Source organism: Protomyctophum parallelum, assembly GCF_964188405.1.
Source record: "Protomyctophum parallelum genome assembly, chromosome: 15".
Classification (NCBI taxonomy): Eukaryota; Metazoa; Chordata; class Actinopteri; order Myctophiformes; family Myctophidae; genus Protomyctophum; species Protomyctophum parallelum.
Genome location: NC_139710.1, coordinates 21,950,323 through 21,967,342, shown reverse-complemented (window position 1 = coordinate 21,967,342; position 17,020 = coordinate 21,950,323). Strand labels below are relative to the sequence as shown.

Genomic DNA, 17,020 nt, shown 5'->3' with positions numbered 1-17,020 from the left:
ATGGCTGTATTTAACAAACCACATTATGGTGTGCAAAATTGTCAGCAGTAATGTATAATAAAGTATTCAATAAGTTGTCAATGGAATAAGGCCAATGGTCCTTTAACCCAAGCATTTGTCTTACCCGTGAGATTTGTGTTTCTAGATACAAGGAGGAGACCCCACTGGTACTGGCACAGGTAAGGTCAGACCTGCACTTACATCGCTTACATAATCCACATGCTTTTGCAATATTAATAGCTCCCATTAGATTTTCTTTGTGCAGATCGCATTCATAACTACAGACGAATCAAGAAAGTTACTACATATACTTTAATGCCACAAGAGCGCAGACACACACAACACATGCCTGATTTTTAGAGGGACTGGCTACGTTTACATGAAGGGTGATCATTCCGAATAAATACTTCCGAATAAAATACATCCGATGTAATGTTTTTTGCCGCGAGTTTACATGGGAAATGGTCATTCCGAATGAGTGTTTATATGGAGAAGTGATAGAAGACATGATACATGTTAATTCACGTGAAACTACGCCATCTGTTGGACACAGATATAATATAGGCAGTTCATTCATTGTGACTTTCAGACGAAAGACGACACTTTGAAATCCCATCATTTCATTCCGCAGTAGTTTTGAGGCTGCTGCTTGGATAGGGACGGACATACATATTATGTTTACCGTCTTTTTTTTTCCCCACCTGCTGCGGCTCCCCTTCTCCGCTGGGAAGGTGATCATCTCGTTTTTATGTGTAGCCTACTTTATTATCTACAGCACGGCCAGGGCATGCAACACACTGATTATTATTGTATCGGGTCGCTCGTTATTTTTGAGAGAGAGAGAGAGAGTGTGAGAGAGAGACCGTTGAACACACACACAAAATGCACGAAATAACGCGATCTATGTGCAAACTCCTCGGCGCGCCTTGGAGTTGGAGCGCAATGGAAATGAGCATGCTCAGAAAGACCAGAATGAATTTACATCCGAAGCAGTGTATACATGAGTCCAATTTTCTTTCAATCGCATTGAACATCGGAGTAATCCGGCCAGTGACATCGGAATGGTTTTTAGATCGCATCAAGCGTTTTCATTCGGATGTAAGTTTTTGTAGGTGTTTACATAACAACGTTTAATAGGATTGAACTTCTATTCGGAATGAAAAGGGGATTTAACTGCTCATGTAAACGTAGCCACTGACTCAAGAAAATCAACGTGTGGTTAGCTGGTTCAGTCCTTGTCGTCATCTGCACCGTGCTTGGGTGTCTTGGAGCGTTCAGCAAAATGAAGCAACCATGTCACATTTATGAGTGTGCAGAATTCCTGGCCACTGGGCAAACATCCCAAAGTCACCTGGGTGTGAAATGGACGCACACACACACACACCATCTTTTGGGCCACTGTTTTGTTTAGTGTAAAGTCCCTTGATCGAGCATTTCCCACACAGAGGGGAAATATCTTATACATATTCTATGTAATTTAGCAGGAGAGAAATGCATCTATGCACGGTTTTAAATGGAATCAAGGACGATGTGCACCAGGGAGCTGGAGGAAATCATACAAGGCATCAACTCTGCTCATCAGCAGTAATCTGAGTTCCCAGAAGTTTTATTTCTCGCCACTACATCAGCAGTAGTTTGGGGTTTCGGTGTCCGGGAACCTTTCCGATCCGGCTGCTCTATCTTCTGAGCCACTGCTGCCCCTATCAATCAGTCACAGATGATGGGTAGCAAGGCCATGCTTTGTTCTGCCACTTATGTATTCCCTGTCATCCTTTTAAAGAGCAATTCAAAGTCCCTGTCACCCTTTAATGACATAATGAGCAAGTCTCATTCAAAGTTTTTAAGAATACACCAATAGCTACAGGTGTATATATACCGGTATATTCTAAAGATTGTGTGTTATATCCATTAAGTTTGGATATTCTGGATTTGGATACCATAGGTTATATATACTTGAGACATTTTGAAACTTAAAAACTAGTTAAATTAGCATTGACTGATTAATTGCATTACTGTTGAACAAGATAAGGGCCCAGAAGCACCATTTGGCTATAACCACCTTGTTTAACATCCAGTCATACTGATGGAAAATGTCAACCAGTTGATAAATTATGCAGAAATGTCACCAGGGGAAGTGTATGGAGCCTGCACAAAGCCCCTAAAGGGTAGACAGGCTGGCGGTATGCGATGTCTATGTGTGCACTGAGCAGTGAAACGGACCTCTACCAGTTGAGAGCTAAATAAGCTGACAGGATGGATTTGGCTTGAGTGCAGGCTGTTGCTATGTTGGAATGGTCCGATTCAGTAGCAGTTAACTAATTTCTCTGAATTAGTGAAATAATATTAAATAAGACTGAGAGGCAAAGAAAAATATATTTCTGTGGGGTGATATTTTCGAAGATTCCCAATCCCATCTTTGTCTGTCTCTCTCTCTCTCTCTCTCCCCCCCCTCCCTCTCTCCCTCCTCTCTCTCTTTTTTTCAGGAGGGGAGTCATTCTGGGGGAAGCCTTTTAAAGACGAGTTCCGACCCAACCTGTCCCACACTGGGCGGGGGGTCCTCAGCATGGCCAACTCAGGCCCCAACACCAACAAGTCCCAATTGTAAGAGATGTTCCTCCCTATTGACACCTGACACAGTGTTAAGCCTTCTCCTGTCAGCCACAACACTTGAGCAAACAGTCAACAGCAGCCAAGCACAGCCCCTTGGGGGGGGCGTGTTGTCGTTACTTCACCTCCCCTAAACTTGCTATTGTTTTCTGCAGAAATAATTCATCAGGATTCATTTATCATCCCACAACTGTTTAAGACGTTACGTTTGTATATGACTAAAGGCCCTGTAATAGTTTGTCGTACAACAAAACAGGAATTTTCAACTAAAATATTAAAACTATGCATTTCTGCAGTACAACATGGTCCTATGAGTATGTATAAATTAACCTTGAGCCTTTTGCTTTTGCTGACACTGTTCTTGTAATGAGTTATAGTCCACCACCTAGATGCACGAGTATATAAAATATATACTTCAGGTCTCACTGTGTTCTAACAAAGTGGGGTTTCTTTGTCTTTTAATTTTTTTCTCTCAGCTTCATAACATTCCGATCATGCGCCTACCTTGACAGGAAACACACTATATTTGGAAGGTACGTATCCTTTTCCTCTGAAATTTGTCTTGCGACCCAGCAGCCTTGTATGCAACACATGCAGTATTCACACATTTGACATAACGCAAAACGGAAAAGAAAATACAATTGCATGCATAGAAACATAAGGGCAAGTGCAATGTCCACAGCTCAGTCTAGTCCTGGCCAAAATCCTGATTAAGCCTCAAAGTCGACTGACAAAAGTCGACTTTGGTCAGGACCTTATTGTATGCTGGAACACCATATCTCCTCCAACCTATACTCTCCATACAAAACATGGCTAGTATTAGAGGTGATATTCCTTGCTAACCTTAGGATGCTATGGTTAGGATGCTAAATTTGTGCCGTCTTTACTCTTTCTGTGCCGATAACACCTTTCACAACTTATTTTAAAGTGTCAATCCATGCGCTTGACGCGTTTCATGACATTTTTTTATTTCTGAGGTGTGCTAGCCCCTCCTATGTCCAGCTTTGAGGGACAAACATGGTCTTAAACATTGCCCCAATGGATAGCCAGCTTTGAGTGTTTGTGTAAACACAAACATTGCATTAACACAAACATTGAAGACGAAGGACACAAATTCTGATTGGCCGCAATGAGATGATGTATGGGCGTGATTTCTTTTGGGTGTACAGACGACCCTCGATTATACTAAGAGTAGGCGAGTTCATTCCACGAAGGAAGGCGATCCTAAAATTTCCCCTTATAACCACGCTGCATTTTTCTCAGAATCTTTTCTCCATCCGCGCCAGGATTGGCTATTAGGCGATATTTGGACCTCAATAAAAACTCTGCGGTTAGCATATTAGCACTTCTAGCAGCACCGAAGGAGCTGCAGACTGGCTCCAAGATGGTGTTTCTGAGTGAGCGCTCACGTTTCCATGGTGTTTTGAGTGCAGGGGGGGCGTGGAAAGGAAAGCAACTATGTTGTGCGCATGCGCGGCACGGAAATCGTATCTGTGACAACCAGGAGCTATGGCTCCCCCAGGCAGGCTCACTAACCACTCGGCTATGGAGGTATGGCCGCCCAAGAATATAATATACCGGTAATATAATGTGACCACAATTGCTTAATTACAATATATTCTGGAGAGGGGGTGTTGTCCAGTTGGCAGTCTTGTGGATTTGATTGCTTTGGAAAGCAGGCATTTGAAATGCTCACTTTTTTGCACTTTGTTTGATAAGTCACATCCCATTCTCAAAGTTGTTGTTTGACACGGAATAAACCCAGGTGCCTGAACAAGTAGGTTATTGGAACATTTGGTCTCATTTATGTGGGCCAAAGCAGTGGGAGTTCAGTAGACTATGAAATTGTAAGTCTGGGTTTTCAATGTGTTCGGTGTAGTTTTCACATTGTACTGTAGGTAATGGTCTTTGGTTATTGGTTACAGATCAGGCTTTTACCAGTATATTGTATATTGTATATTGTATATTTTCCCAGTGCTTGTATATTTTCCCTTTTTTGCTTCCCATATGATGAATTCCTGTTGTTCTTTAACTACATAGAAATGTCTATTTGTATGTCTCTAAATGGTTGTATGTCTTTAAATGTTTTGATGAATTGAACAATGTGGACCCTGTTGTAAACAAGTGTAATGCTTAATTGGGTCGTCCACTCACAGTTGACAGTCTTTGTATTGAGTTTGTGCTTAAAATGTACTGTAAATTCTACAAACTGTTAATAAATATTTCAATCAATCAATCAATGACTGTGCCGTGTTGCTGCCTAAAACATTGACTAGGGTTATTATCACAGTAATAATTGCCATTAGGAGATTATTGTGTAATTATTGTGACAGGCCTAACATTGACTGCTCTTTGCAAATGAGTCTTTTGAGGATTCTGACAACTTAAAAGTCCTGTTTTAATGGGTATTTAGTCTTTCCATAACCATACTATTCTAGGTCGTCTGGCTCTTGCTAAATGACAGGTGGTAGCACATCCAGACTCTCATGAAGATTGTGCAAGAGAAGTACTGTATGTTTTTTGTTATTGAGCTAAAATATATTGTTGTGAGTGACAGTACACACACACACACACCACAAACAGAGATTGCTACACGTGGCAACAGGTCACATGTGCAGAGAGCGGCACCCCCTCCCCTTCCCTTAGCGAGTGGGCGTACAGAGACATAGGATACAAAGTTAAATCCTCAGTGTTACTTTAACTTTAAAATGTACACGCTCTGATAAATATTATCACCACATATTTGACTCACACACACACACGGTACACACGCCCACACAGTTCTGATTGCGGGGTAACAGTGGGTTCCGAGGGAACAGCTGGATAGAAAGGTTTCAGTCAAGAAACAAGTTGTTAAACCTGCTCTTCACCATGGCAGCCAATGAGCCATCATTGCCCCCCGACCCCCCCCCACACACACACACACACACGCTTGGCCGTTAACATCTGACACAAACTATATCTTCATGGGTTGTTTGCAGGGCCTCAAAGCCTGCACAGTATCTTCTTTTAGCAGTCATCTTTAGTCCCAGGGAATATATACTGAAGTCGTCTGTGTAAATAGTACACTGGTCAGTGAATATTCAAATTGCTCATTTGAATGAGTTCTGAAAATTATGATAGGATCCTTGTTAATTAAAGAATCAAACAATGTTTCACGCCAGCAACGATCATTATCTTTCTTTATACTGTAAGTGTTTCTGGTCCAGCAGATTCTATCCCTTTTCATCTACTGGCGAATTTGTAATTAACAATAAAGGCTTATCGCTCATGATTATAAAACCAGTAATTGAATGCAACACGCCTTCAACAGGACATTTTGTTGACTTGCTTTTGAAGCGCTAGCTTTTATACCAGCATAGCTTAATGGGTAGACATGATTGTCAAGACTAAATGGCTTCCGTCTGATCTTGATTCGTGGAGCTTTGACTATGGGAGACTTTAATTTTGGCCATCAGACGTTGAGGCGGCAAGTCATCTTGATAGTGAGAGTTTGTCATTTGTTTCTCTTCTACAGGGTCGTAGGTGGATTTGAGACGATCACGGCTATGGAGAATGTGGAGGCTGATGGAAAAACGGACCTACCCAAGGTATGGAATAATGCTACGGGCATACATCTAACTACTTGAAAACTAGCGTCCCTATTCTGGGGAGAATGTTTGCCCAAAGTAGCAAATCTTAGAAGCTCACAAGTCATGACGTGTTGCAACACAATATTTTCACTTAAGAGGTTTGGTGTAAAGGGATGATAGGTGTGGAGTGGACTGAGGACAGAGACGACCCCGGTCAAGTATAGAGGGTTTTAAGTGGCTAAAGCTTTATATTTGAGTTTTTATTCAGAGCAACAAAGGCTTTTTGTTTTGTTCATGATTTCAGTCACTAGAGAGCATTTCTAATATTGCTTTTAATTAGTGAGAGTGGATTTGCAACAATCCGAGTACAAGTGGGCGGCAAAACTCCCTGAAAACAAGATACTTAATAACTCAGAGTAATGACAGAAAGTGACCACTTGGTGGTCAACAAACGCTAACTCCTTACTCGGACACAGGGACACACATAGCTGTCTGTAGGAGTGGCTAGCACCACTCAAAAACAAAGAAAGAACAGGCTCCTGCATTATTATATAACTACATTTTTGAGGTTTTAGATTTGTTTTCAATAAATCAGTGCTATTGAACACCATTTACGTCTGTCTGTTGGTTAAAAAATATCGAACCAATGAAAAGTACTAAAAAGCGCTTCGGACAAAACCTCTTAACTCCATTGGACCCTCAAACTGTCTGCTAAAGCAACTAACTCCACCATGTCTCCCCATCTCATGCAAGTAATTGACAATATAAAGACACAATACCAACTTTGATGAGGCAGCATTGCTTTGTTTTAAAATTATATAAGGCTTTCTTAATTACCTGAAAAAGGAGGTTTCTTCCCGTCAGCAGAAAAAATACATTTCCAATAAAAGACAAAATATTTATTTGAAACCTACAATATTTGCAAGGATAATAACTAACGCCTCCCAAGTAAATAATTTGATCATTGGGAGATTGCACAAAATCAAAGCATTATACACGATTTTTTTGTCCTCCATTAGGATTTGTGAATCTGGTCCTGGTACCTACTTTACTTTGTCCCGATTGGTTCACCTGCACCTACTGTCCTCTATCTCTCCTCTGCCACAGAGGATTCCCCCCCAGTCATTCTGTCATTTCCCAAGTGGCGTTGTACTGTGGTCCCTTGTTGCTTCTAACCCCCCGGTTGGTCCTAGGGTAAGCATGTGTCTCCTCAGATACACGTGACGCCGCCAGTCCGCTTCTTTTCACCTGATAGTGAGGAGTTTTACCAGGAAGACATATTGCCTGCAGAGGAACACACTATTCCTCCCCGTTCCTGCTCCATGCCGGACAGGCATTCCAACCTGTAGGAATTGCTTGTGTCTAATGCTTTCCTGCTATACAGGAGATTAGAAAAAGAGAGATGTTAAAACACACAACATTGCTGCCATGGTAATATTTCATAAAGGGGGGCAGCATTTTCATAGTTATCTTAAAAAATAGTCCGTTTATACCCTTTTGCCTATGAAGGATGATTCATAATCATAATGACGATAACTAACTCTAACTCTCTGATTATTTCATCCACAGTCAGAAATTAAGCTCCTGAGTGCCACCGTGTTTGTGGACCCTTATGAAGAAGCTGATGCCCAGGTTTGTGTCTCTGAATGCATACAAAAAGACATATTTTGTTAAAACGGCACAACACGCAAAAAAGAGTGTGACGTAACCAGGTGATAAAAAAATTCATTGAAGCTGACGTTGAGTCTTGAATCTGATATCACATTTATGTCTGCCCTTGCCATCGTCCCACTTTTCCCACCACATTTACCAATCCTTATCGCAGCTTTCAATACAGGAAGTAGTGGTGCGTCTCCTGCCCTTGTGTTGAAAAGTTCAGAATATTTAAGCCTGAGGCCGAGTCTATAAATGAATTCTGAACTACTGGTTTAGAATTCATTTGTAGAATCGGAGACGTGCTAAAAACTTTACAGACTTTCCAAAAAAATTGATAGATTGATATGTATAGTGAAAAGAGATGATCTATAAGCTGTCACAATGCGACACATTTGTGAGCTTGTAGATTGGCTATTTTCTCAATTTTTGTACACCACCATTATACAACGATGTATATTACAGGGTTAATTGGTTAATCAGACTAATCGATTTAGTGGATTATAAAAAATGTTTTTTTTTTTATTCCTGTCAATTCGTTAATATATAAGAAATAACATTCCCAACTGCTTCTCAATTATTTGGCTAATCAGTGGTTTTCATATGATGGCCCATTATTAATTTGGCCTCTCAGACCAAAAACAAAAGATTATTTTATCGAGATTTTGTCCAGAATTCCATGCTGTATTGATGTTGGTACCATAGGAGAGATAACAAATGTCGATCAAATAACAATTCTTCTACATTCTCTAATTGTGTAGACTTCATCAAATGAAGTTATGCAGATATTTAACAATGATTTAACTCTTGAGAGCATACAATGAAAACAAACTGACCTGTAAGGGTCCATTTGGATCCATGTTACGTTCTCAAGAGTTAAAGATCTATAAGGGTTGGTTACCAACTCATCATTTAGCTGGGGACCACCAGGAAACCCCTCATGGACCACTGGTTGAAAACCACTGACCTACATGAACAAGATTGAGTCTGTTATTGGTTCTCAATGTCTGTTTTGATATTTCTTCAATTAATTGCCTAGGCGGGCGATTCGGCCTATTATGCGTACACACGGTTCCGTGCTTTTTGGAAATTGCATTTTGTCTGCGTGTGTGTTTCAGATCGCAGCCGAACGAGAGCAGGAGATTCAGAAGCAGGAGGAGGAGAGGCAGCAGACAAATTCTGCCCAGAAGAAAGCCAAAGCAGATCAGGCCCCAAAGGCCTTTAAAGAAGGTGTTGGGAAATACATCAACCCTGCCCCAACGTAAAAAGAAAAAACACACACACACTACAAACTACAACTCTATTTTTCTTTTATAGTAACGTCAACTAAAAATGTCCTGCTGCGTGCCCTAGGCCAGGGGTACTCAACTGGCGGACCGCGGTCCGCGACCGGACTGCGGACCACCTCTTTGCGGACCACCAAAAAAAAAAGAAAAGTTTTTTTTAAGTTAATAATATAAATAACATCAGATGGTACATTTCTCATGTGAAATTGCTGCAAAGCCCCCCAAAATGTCCCCCAAGGGCCCCCAAAATTCTGGCGCGCGCTATGCGCGCGCGCAGTGTGGCCTGCCAGGGCGTATAACTCCCGGCCTGATTTGGAGTTCCACTCCGGGCCTGCACTCTGCACCCCATTATTGGTTGGGTGGAAGGCGATCTGATTTGTATAAGCTTGGCTTGACCATACTAAACGGGCATAGAGCCCCGCTCTCCGATGGACGCCGCGCATGGGACCGGACCTCGGTCTTATTCAAAAAGATATTTGTGGACCTTCATCATTTCTAGTTGAGGACCCCTGCCCTAGGCAGTACCCAGGGGCCTCATTTATAAAAGTTGTATATGCACGAAACAAGACTTGAGAGAAACATCCTAGTTTATAAGCAGAAACTGAATATTTAAAAAAAAAAAATGCTTTCCTCAGCGCAAACTAAATGGCTTGCACATGCATAATCAGAAGTTAGTAATGACATAATCTGTATAATATTCTTTTAGACTGTGCACTTGCACATATGTCCATGTTATGCACATACAGTATGAGCTACTTAGTAAACAACTGTGGTTGATGAGAATTTATCGCCTTTGCGGCTTTGTTTTTTCCGCAGGTTCCCTTTGCTGACAGTAAAAACTAAATTTGGGCCACTTAGGCAACACGACACAACAGTTGTTTTGGGGGGTAATAAAGAAATTGCAAACTAGAATGTAACATTGTGACACAATATTACAATTTGGGTTTTTTTTTACTCTATTTTCATTAGACCCTAAGGGTCCATTAACTCCATTTGATTTCATTTGTATGCCCTGTAAGGATCCAATTAGTTTTATTTTGTATACTCCTAGAGCTTACTTTTACAGTCTATTCACTTGTTTCATAATGTTTCCATACAGAAAGCGCCCAGCTACTAAGGAGGAAAGTGGACCTTCTACCAGCGGAGTGGTCGCCAAGAAGGCCAAAAGCAAAACTAACTTTGACTTCAGTTCCTGGTAGAGCCAGACACTTTCAACTCCCACCATTTTGTCTTTTGAAAATCTTCTCCTTTTTTTACTGGCTTACCTTGAGTCTAAATTTAACTCTGAGTCTACCAGTGTAACCAAATAGACCCCCTAAGAAGTATCCATTTGCTTACATTTGTACACTCAAAGATCCAACACAAAGAATTTTACTGTTATGTTGTTTTTTGTGTGTATATCAATAGTGTTCTCTATTTGTTTAGGTCTTGTGGTGATATAATAAATTCAGTTTTAAAAAAATGGTAACATTTTCTGCACTTATGTAATATAATATTGTAACCTTTACAAGGGAGACAAGAAGAGACGTATCTTGTAGCATCTATATCAAGTTAAAACATTAGAGATATAAGATTAAAGAAACTCTTTTTTTCTGTTTGTTCACAAAATAAATCAGGACCATGCAACAGCAGAGCTATATTAAGTAAACTTGAGAACAAATCTCTCTTGAGAGGTAATCCTGCTCTTAACTCCCACTCCATGGGGAAGAGAACCACATTTTATATGGATATCTAGTTGGTATGATAGATGGAACCTGCAATCCGTAAATCTAACCTGCTCTTTCGAGACAGAATCCCTGCTCGTGTTTCAGGCAGTACCACTTGTCAACCAGTAGATGTCCTATCCGACACCAGGATGAACATTTCTCAACTAAATTGATTGATTGAATACAGGTAGCTAGCTACCATCAAAGGTATGTTTAAAATAATAGCAGTTTTTTTTTCCATTGTGGTCCATTGCACTCAATTCATCAGTAAGACGTTTATAAGCGTAGGAGACCACCTCCAACCACTGCAGATGTGTTGGTTATATTCTCCCATTTAATACTGACTGCATCTAATTGGTGCGCTATGGACAGTTCAGAAACCTGGGGGGGGATATCCACGCTAATGAATGTACTCAACATTAAACAAACAACTTCAGTCTGTGGTTCTTCAGAGCGTCAGGAAGAACATTTGAGATGGGAATTTGATTGTTATTTTGTCTTTACTTTAGACAGTGATTTTGTTTAAGATTGAAAGTTGCTTGAATCAATGCAACACAAAATCTTTCTTTTATGGTGTGAATGGTGGTTTGTAATAGAGGGTATGCGCGTGACATCATACCCAGAGGTTATGCGGAAACACCTGAGTGGCAAAGAAAACGGCTTTCTGGCCTTGACAGCCCATACATCCAACCAGAAACCTCCTATCTGCATTGACATTAAACAATGTTAAACTCACTTTGACACTGACTCGCTTTTTGCATGTGCATACCCTCTATAAATCAATCGCAGAACTCTGTGCAATTGAGTCTTACATTCTGGTATGGGTAATACTTGCTATTAGCCCATGTCTATAATGCCTATAATATATAAAATATAATATGCTCAAGTTTTTGAACTGTGCTCTAGGAGGAAATCGGGAAGCAGCCATTAACGGGCCGTGTTGTGATCGATTGAAGTTGAGTTTTCATTTTCATAGGTAGAACATTTTCTCTCGTGATCGTGCAATACTTTTGATTGCTTTTTTAATTTGGATTCATAACTTTCCCATTTACAGATCAGTTGTGACATTCACAAAAAGGAAAATCTTAATTTTCCTCCACCTCAGAAAGGACAGGAGGTTCGTTTGAGTTACATCAGAGCTCTAGCCTTTAAATCTAAAACATTTATGATGGTACACAGTCCAGAGAGACTGAGAGGTTGAAGTAAGTCACAGGAACTCACTATACATGGCTTACATTGAGCCTTTTGAAGAATATTTGAAATGCACCTGCTATTACGTTTCTTTACAGTACCATTGATGTTAAGCTGTTATCCAGGAGCACTTACTTGCGATAAGATTATCAGTACATTCAATCAGAATTCATAAAATACTGTTCAATAAAGCCTTATTGTTGACATAAGACCAGGCTAAATGTAGTTTTAGTCAAATCCAGGGCAACTACATAGATTGCTGTTGGGTGGTGAAGTCATGCTCAAGTATTCAAAAGGGCATGCTTTTAACAATACTTAAGTATTCAAAAGTACAAATGACATTTTCCTTTTAATGTCAATGTATTGCTGTATTGAAGTTTAGACATTTCCCCCAAAAAATCTATGAATAAGTCTTAAGTGGTTATTTCATAATGTGCCTTTTCCCTTCCTAGAAATGTAGTGTAGTCAAAAGTACAATATTTGAAAATGAAGTATCCAAAAAGATACATTTTTTTAATTTACTGTATAAGTACATTACTCAAGTAATGTACTCCATTACTGCTACAGTATATATTATAAGTTGGTGCGTCAGCAAGCACAGGCACCCTGTGGTTAGTGTTCTTCACCAACCTTTTCATCTTCCATGATATCACTGACTTCATCTACTGGATCACACACCTGTCAGTCATAGGGAGCGGCCAATGGCTCCTCCCCTGGCCAACGGAGGTTGGCCAAAGGGATTGTGGCGGAGGCAGCATTGTAACCATGGCTACAGAGTGGATGCTGAGTGCTGCCACGTCTGTAGGCAGAAGTCTGGATGGCCGTGACATCACTACAGGAAGAGAGAGAAGGAAAACAATATCTCCAATGTGGAGTGGACGACGTGCGCGTGTCTCGTCCTTGACAGTTTTCTATGTTCTGTGTGTCATCGTACTCTGGTGTCAAAGGTGACGTGACCGATGATCACATTGCCGGACCGTGGCATGGTTCATGTTTCTAGCTGACATTATATGGGTTTGATGGCTTTTGCTGCATTAACACAGTGCTTCTCAAACCTTTTCATGTCAAGGACCAGCCAAGTTAAAAAATATAATATCGTTGCTATCGGGGAGGAACCCCTAAACTCAATTTTTGAGGTTTTTGATTTTTTCTTTTGCATAAAATGCTATTGAACACCCTTTACGTTGTTTCGAAAATCTTGAACCAATGGAAAGTAGTAAAAATCTCTTTGGACAAAACCTTAACAACTGTCTGCTAAAGAAGCAACTAACTCCACCACCTCTCCCCCTCTCAAGCAAATACCGGTAATTGACAATATATAAAGTCACAACATCAACTTTGATGAGGCAGTATTGCTTTGTTTTCTTCATTTCCTGAAATATTTACATTTTGGAGTTAGGTGGTTTCTTCCCAACAGCAGAGCAGATATATACTGTATATATATATATATATATATATATATATAGGTTTAATGTTTGTTTTAAAAACACAGTTGACAATGAAGGGAAAGTTTATGTCATCTTGTCCCTAACACAAACATTAAAGTCAAACGATTTGTCAGCCGTGCCGCACTCGGGAATCATTTGATTAGTAGATTTGACCCCCCAATCCAACCCTTTGATGCTGAGTGCCAAGCAGGGAGGCATTGGGTCCCATTTTTACAGTCTTTGGTATGACCCGGCCAGGGATCGAACCCCGATCTCCCAGTTTCAGGGCAGACACTCTAACCACAAGGCCACTGTCTGTAGCCATTAACAATAAAGAGAACTTAATGTTTGTGTTGGCACCGTTTGTTTTACATCACCTACATCACCTAATCAACATGAGTTAGACTTATATAGTTAGAATATATTAGCGCCCCTCACTTCACACGGGTGTGATTTTTTTGAATAGTATATAAAGCTCCCAGCACATCAAATTAAAGTGTTTAAACTGATTGAGAACTACTGCATTAACAGATTGAAAAGGAGCTGTGTGTGGATGTCTGCATTCATGACTCTCCAGTCTGGGTGCCAACCTGATCTGGCCAGAGTTTTCTTGCTACTGTTTATGCCAGTTTGTTTGTTGCTGCACAAAATTTACAACCAGCCACCCAGGTGACAGCATGTGGGGCGTTGATATTTACACATACTTTAGTGCATCCCTTTCTTTCTCCCTATCTCTCTATCCCTCTGTCTCTCTCTCTCTCTCTCTCTCTCTCTCTCTCTCTCTCTCTCTCTCTCTCTCTCTCTCTCTCTCTCTCTCTGCGTGTGAGTCACGCTCCAGGGATAAGGGCTGGCCCCTCCTTTGGATGACATCAGAGAGCTGTAAATAGCAGCAGCATTAAAGCTTCCAGCCATGGGAGACTGCTGACAACCCTGCACTCAGGACAACCACTTCCAGCTATAAGGAAGAGCGAGGGATGAAAGAGAGAGAGAGAGGTTGGGGGAGAGCAATAGAGGAGATATAGTGGCGTGACAGATGCAACAAGAAGGAGGGGGTCTCCTTTGAAAAACAAACAGCGAGACACAAGGGATGTGGGGATGGAAGGCAGTTATTCTTGTATTAATTTTTTCATAAATTGATAACTTGCCTGTTTTAATCATTGAGATGTGTATCCATGTTGATATTTCCCCAAGGGTATAGTCACAATATTTACATAATTGTATTTGTAACTATACTGTTTGCCTTAGGAACACGCATGTTTATGCAAAATGCATCATCATCCAGTGGCCTACAGCAACCTCTCCTAGTGGGACGTCGTCTTGTGTCTAAAAATTGTGAGAGACTGACACCGCTATTTGTTTAGTAGACCGGTGTCCCCCAGGGCTATACTGTATAGCCTATAATGCTACATGGTACTGTACTTTTAGGCAGATAGCAGAATAGTACAACAACAACTAATTTCAGTAACAATGGAGGAATGGAACAACAATGGAGTTGGATGAGCCATTCATTATCCATGCATCATTTTCATTTGACCAACAACAACAACAAACTGGTTCTAAATGTTCTCCTTTGACAAACACTCATATTATGAGAAATAATGTAAAATAAACATGAAATAAACATGGGGCGAGATATCCACGCTGTGGGGCGAGATATCCACGCTTTGGGGGCGAGCTATCCACGGCTTGGGGCGAGCCGTCTTCACTTTTCGAAATTCCAGGGCGAGTTGGCAAATGGGCGAGATGACCTGTTACCGTGCACTCCTTTATTCCCCCTCTATACCTTTCCCTGAGAATTGAGAGCTTCGTACTTCACCAAAGAATAGGGACACTAGAGTTTATGTGGTTATGTGGTGGGATCAAGCACGCGCACACGCGCACGCACACACACACAAACACACACACACACACACACACACACACACACACACACACACACACACACACACACACACACACACACACACACACACACACACACACACACACACACACACACACACACAGGTTGAAGTGAGCACATCACCTGAAGTGAACCTACTTTCAGAGATGGAGGGCAGTAGCGGCACCCTGGGTAATTTACCTTTTGTGTTTCTGTCTGGCCTTGTGTGACACTGCTTTAGGTTGCATCAGTGATTCTCAAACCTTTTATTTTCAAGGACCCTCAGTTTGATATGCAGTGGGCAACGGACCCACATTTGATACTTTTATATACATTTATGGGACCTCAATCACTGTAAAAATCCTCACTGTTAATTTAACTGAGAGTGTACAAATAGAACCAAATGGACTTGGCTGTACATTTGTACACTCTCATAGTTAGAGACCTGTAAGGTTCCATTTTGTTGGAAGGCTATCTTGACACCCCCTCAAGGACCCCTGGGAGACCCCACTGAGAACTACTGGGTTAACCCTGAGAGTGTACAAATATAACATGTTGTACAATCTCTGAGTTACACAATGATGAACACCGAGGATTTTACAGCACAGGTGATGTGACGCTGAAAAAAAACCAAATCAACCCAAGCAACATCAACACCACCTTCTCCTGCACGTATTCTCTCTCCTCTCCTGCATGTGCAGCTCACATTACAAAATTACTATTACACATACTGTAGGTTGGGAGATCTTTGAAATTTGAAAGCACTCTATTTCTAAAACTATGAAACATTTCAAAGATTCCTTTTCATGTCCACCGTAAGATGAACCTAAGTAGGCTAGAATGGGGTTGCTAGGTGTAAGTATGTAGGACTAATAGCATGCCAAAGTTTGTGCTATTGCCAGAGAGAATGCATTGGGCGTTTAAGTAAAATAATTCAGAAACTACAAAACATTTCAAAGTAAAAAGTTCCAGCATGTGTCTCCACAGTAAGCTGAATAATAAAAAGTGTGAATGGAGTTTCTAGGTGAAAGTGATTTTTTGACGTGCCAAATCTGCCATTGAGCCCCATGATAAAAGTCTCACATTTGAAAGCACTATATTTCTAAAACTATGACACCTTTCAAAGATTCCTTTTCAGGCAAACATGTCCACCGTAAGATGAACCTAAGTAGGCTAGAATGGGGTTGCTAGGTGTAAGTATGTAGGACTAGTAGCATGCCAAATTTTGTGCTATTGCCATAGAGAATGCATTGGGCGTTTAAGTTAAATAACTCATAAACTACAAAACATACAAATAAAAAAAAGTTCCAGCATGTGTCTCCACAGTAAGCTGAATAATAAAAAGTGTGAATGGAGTTTCTAGGTGAAAGTGCCTTTTGACGTGCCTATAGAGCTGCCATTGAGCCCCATGTTAAATGTCTCAAATTTGAAAGCACTATATTTCTAAAACTATGAAACATTTCAAAGATTCCTTTTCAGGCAAACATGTCCACCGTAAGATGAACCTAAGTAGGCTAGAATGGGGTTGCTAGGTGTAAGTATGTAGGACTAGTAGCATGCCAAATTTTGTGCTATTGCCATAGAGAATGCATTGGGCGTTTAAGTTAAATAACTCATAAACTACAAAACATAAAAATAAAAAAAAGTTCCAGCATGTGTCTCCACAGTAAGCTGAATAATAAAAAGTGTGAATGGA

At 40.7% G+C, this 17,020-nt stretch overlaps 1 protein-coding gene across 1 annotated transcript in view; it reads left to right on the top strand.

Annotated features, from left to right (window-relative positions):
- ppil2 (peptidylprolyl isomerase (cyclophilin)-like 2) overlaps positions 1 to 10,678 on the top strand; it is a 34,072-nt gene extending 23,394 nt beyond the window's left edge. Inside the window, exons 14-20 of the mRNA XM_083783606.1 lie at positions 146 to 179; positions 2,484 to 2,601; positions 3,084 to 3,140; positions 6,125 to 6,197; positions 7,749 to 7,811; positions 8,951 to 9,093; positions 10,218 to 10,678. Coding sequence (XP_083639732.1) covers positions 146 to 179; positions 2,484 to 2,601; positions 3,084 to 3,140; positions 6,125 to 6,197; positions 7,749 to 7,811; positions 8,951 to 9,093; positions 10,218 to 10,317 — 588 coding nt within the window. The 3' untranslated portion in view covers positions 10,318 to 10,678. The remainder of the gene's footprint in view (positions 1 to 145; positions 180 to 2,483; positions 2,602 to 3,083; positions 3,141 to 6,124; positions 6,198 to 7,748; positions 7,812 to 8,950; positions 9,094 to 10,217) is intronic.
- Positions 10,679 to 17,020: the final 6,342 nt, after the last annotated feature.